The following is a 3857-nucleotide window of genomic DNA, read 5'->3' as shown; positions in this document are numbered from 1 at the left end:
TTTACTTTATGGAGCAGCTCTTTGAAATTTCCTGTTCATTTCTTTTACACCCTCATTTCTTCCATTTGCTTTGCTTTCTTTCCTGACTTCTTAGTGACCTTTTGCTTTCTTCCTGTATGATGCTCTTGATGTCATCCCATACCTCTTCTAGTTGTCCGTAATTAGTGTCTAATGCATCAAACCTGTTTATGAGATGTTCTCTAAAGTCAGGTAGGATATGTTCAATGTCATATTTTGGCTTTCATGGACTTGATTTAATTTCCTTCAGCATCAGCCTGAACTGGCATATAAGCAATTGATGGTCTATTTCACACTCTGCCCCTAGCCTTGTTTTGGCTTAGGTTGTTGAATTTTTGCACCATCTCTTCCCACAGATGTAGTCAATTTGATTTCTGTGTATTCCATCTAGTGAGGTCCATGTCTATAGTCATCTTTTATGTGTTTAAAAGAAGATATTTGCGATGAAGAAATCACTGTTTTGCAGAACTCTATTATGCGATCTCCAGCATCATTTCTATCACCAAGGCTATATTTTCCAACTACTTTGTTTCCATTCCAATCACCATTCATAATCAAAACATCCTGATTGCAAGTTTGATCAATTTCATACTGAAGAAGTTGGTAGATTTCTTTAATTTCATCATCACTGACTTTAGTGGATGGTGCATAAATTTGAATAATAGTGGTATTAACTGGTCTTCCCTGTAGGGGTATGGATATATGCCTACATATCTTGAAATGCTCTTTTTTATGATGAATGTGACACCATTTCTCTTCAATTTGTCATTCCCAGCATAGGAAACCATGTGATTGGCAGATTCAAATAGCCAATTCAAATACCAGTCTATTTCAGCTCATCAATATCAGTCTTTACGAGTTGCTGTTCAAACTGACTTTGCAGTCCAGCACTTATCATACTGCACCCCATCAGTAAGGGATAAATGTTTTTGATTTTCACTACCTTGAATACTGACATAGATTTTTTTTTTTTTCCCCAAAAAAAACCCCTTATTATCTGTTAGTATTTCTTCTGTGGAAATTTTTTTCTTCTACTTTTTGTTTAAATAGAGAGTCTGTATTAAATCTTTGTATTAAATTCTTGTATAGCCCTTTTCCAGAGTCAGATGTCTGAGAACTAAGACATCCTCTTCCATAGTTCCAGAATGGAGCGCGACAAGCACTCCGCGACACAAGGAAATAGGAATGATGCTCAGAGTGGTCAGATTAAGTCATCATCAGATGAGACAATGACTGTTGAGCCCAAAGTCATACCAGCTCCCCTGGTCCAGGTTTCAATGGATCCTGCAGGACTCCCACTTAGGAGCCTCAATGAAGAAGACACTATTAAGGACCTCAAGACCATCCCACGAAGGAATTCCCCCAATCCTGCAGCCTGCCTGCAGAGGTTTAGGCATTTCCACTATGAGAGTGCAGCTGGATCCAGAGATGTCCTCTGGCATCTCCAGGAGCTTGCTGAACAGTGGCTGAGAACTGGCATCCACACAAAAGAGCAGATTGTGGAAATGCTGGTGCAAGAGCAATTGCAGGCCATCTTGCCAGAGGAACTCAAGGCTCGGGTGTGGAGATATCAGTCCAGAGTTAGAATTACTGGCTGAATCAGCTGATTTCTTGTTCAGGCAGCATGAGAAAAGTAAGCCAAAGTGTCTCTTTGGTGACTGACCCAACTGCAGCAATGAACCTCAGTTTCCTTGAAGCTTTCCTTTGACTATCGAAAAGAAGAATCAATCAAAACCTATGTTGGCCTCTATTTGAGTGAGGCAGTCTTATTTCCTCGGACTGATCTCCAGGAGATATTTCTCAGCCCTCTTGTTTGGACAATCAGCTTGTATTTGTTCTTCTGAAAATCTCCTTGTTTGCACTTTGTAATATGCTTTAATATACTGCCTTTATGTAGCTAAAGAGTAATCTACTTTAAATTTCAGAACTCTTAATTCTCACTGGGAGCATGAGTGGAACCTTCTGTAACCCCACTATATTCATTAGAAATGATTGAAATAATTAAAGTGGTCCTTAATCATAAAAAAATTATTATTCTATAATGAGTATATTAACATATTTCAGTGTCCTCGTTTGTAAAATGAAGGTAAGAATTAATGTTCCCTAGAGTTGCACTATTTGGTGCTGGGGGCTAATGCGTCAGACTGCAAAGTCGGTTTGAACTGTGAGGTCGGTAGTTCAAGTTCACCAGCTGCTCCTTGGAAACCCAGTACAGGGTTGCTATAGGTCGGAATCGACTTGATGGCACTTAACGACAACAACAACAAGAGTTACAGTAGGAGTCCTGGTAAGGCACTGCAAGATAAAGCACTGGACCACAAGGTTGGTTTGAACCACAGGTCAGAGGCTCAAACTTACCAGCTGCTCCTTGGAAACCTTATACAGGTCCCCACTGAGGACTTGGAATTATTACCTCCTGTTTCCAGAGGAGGAAACAAGAGTGGAATCCATGACATCAGTAGTTAGTGAGTCTGGCTGCCCACTGAATCACTCAAGAAGCTTTTCCGATACCATTCAAGGCTCGGGTTCCATTCTAGAACAATTCTACAAGAACTGCTGGGAGTCCAATGCTCTGTCCAAATTCACCCTGATAACTGCAGAGACATTCCTGCCTGCTCAGCATCTGCACTTTTTATACCACAGGGAAGGATTTCTTGAGCATAGAAACAGCTGCTTAATTTTTAAAGGTTGCAGAAATGTAAACAAAGGCTTAACTTAAAACACAACAGATTTTGGATATAAGGCTTGACTTGTTGACCCTTCAATGTAGAGTCTGTAATCTATGTTTTGGGGCATCAGTAAATCAAGCACAGAGCATGGTGCTTCCTCTAAGTTTTCCTTCAGACTTGTGGGTAAAGAAAATAGTAGAAAGGGTTAGGATGATCAGAGAAAGGGAAGCATTTTGATGGTCTAATAATTTTGAAACAATTGGCGTTGCACAGACAACATGTAAGATGTTTGCATGAATCTACTTATTGTGGCTTTTGTGACTTCTCCAGCAAGTGATATTTAACAATATGAATGAGTGACTTCATTGCATAACTTTTTAGAACACAAATTTTGATTTCCAGATGCACTCATTATTAGCTGGTTAGCCTTAGATACCAACACTCATTTGCTCATTTGTCATACTATGTTGGCTTGTGTGTTGCTGTGATGCTGGGAGCTATTCCATCTACCTACAGATCCAAAGCATACCTACACTTCTCAACTCAGTCCTCTCAGATCCATGGTGGACAGGATTCAGCAAAGCTTCCAGACTAAGACAGACTAAATCCCAAACTTAACAAATAAAAATTGTATGGATCACAAAGAACATTGCTTTACTTTCTTGCGTTGGACATGTTTTCAGAAGGGATCCATCGTTGGAGGAGAGCTTCATGTCTAGTGAATAGAGGGCCGAGGAGGGAGAGGGAGACTCTCAGTAAGATGGATTGCTGCAAGGGGTACAACAATGGGCTTGAACATGCTGGCTATTTTGAGGATTTTGAGTACTAGACAAAGTTTACTCTATTCTACCAAGAGTTGTCACAAGTTGAGGCAACTTAATGGCAGCTAACAACAACCACATCAGATGAGTTACTTAATGTCTCTGTATCTCTGTTTCCTCAAATGTAAAATGGGGATAATACTAGTATTGTTGTTGTTGCTGTTATTTACCTATCATACCCAGTAGCCCTCAGTCTCTGACCTTAACTTCTGGGTTTATACCTCTCTTACTCGTGCAGATGTCCTGCCTTGTCTGACCCGATCAGCAAGCTTGCATCATCCTCCAAGACCCAACCCAGTGACCTCTACTGTGAAACCATCCACACTTTCTCTTTGTGTGCATATTTCTA

At 40.3% G+C, this 3857-nt stretch overlaps 1 protein-coding gene across 1 annotated transcript; it reads left to right on the top strand.

The window, feature by feature from the left end:
* Window positions 1-1163: 1163 nt before the first annotated feature.
* On the top strand, window positions 1164-1616 carry LOC102825743 (SCAN domain-containing protein 1-like). The gene has a single exon (XM_006864119.1). It carries the CDS (start codon window positions 1164-1166, stop codon window positions 1614-1616), a length of 453 nt encoding a protein of 150 aa, XP_006864181.1.
* Window positions 1617-3857: the final 2241 nt, after the last annotated feature.

This window comes from Chrysochloris asiatica, unplaced genomic scaffold (assembly GCF_000296735.1).
Source record: "Chrysochloris asiatica unplaced genomic scaffold, ChrAsi1.0 scaffold00060, whole genome shotgun sequence".
NCBI lineage: Eukaryota > Metazoa > Chordata > Mammalia > Afrosoricida > Chrysochloridae > Chrysochloris > Chrysochloris asiatica.
This window is presented reverse-complemented; position numbering and strand designations above follow the sequence as displayed.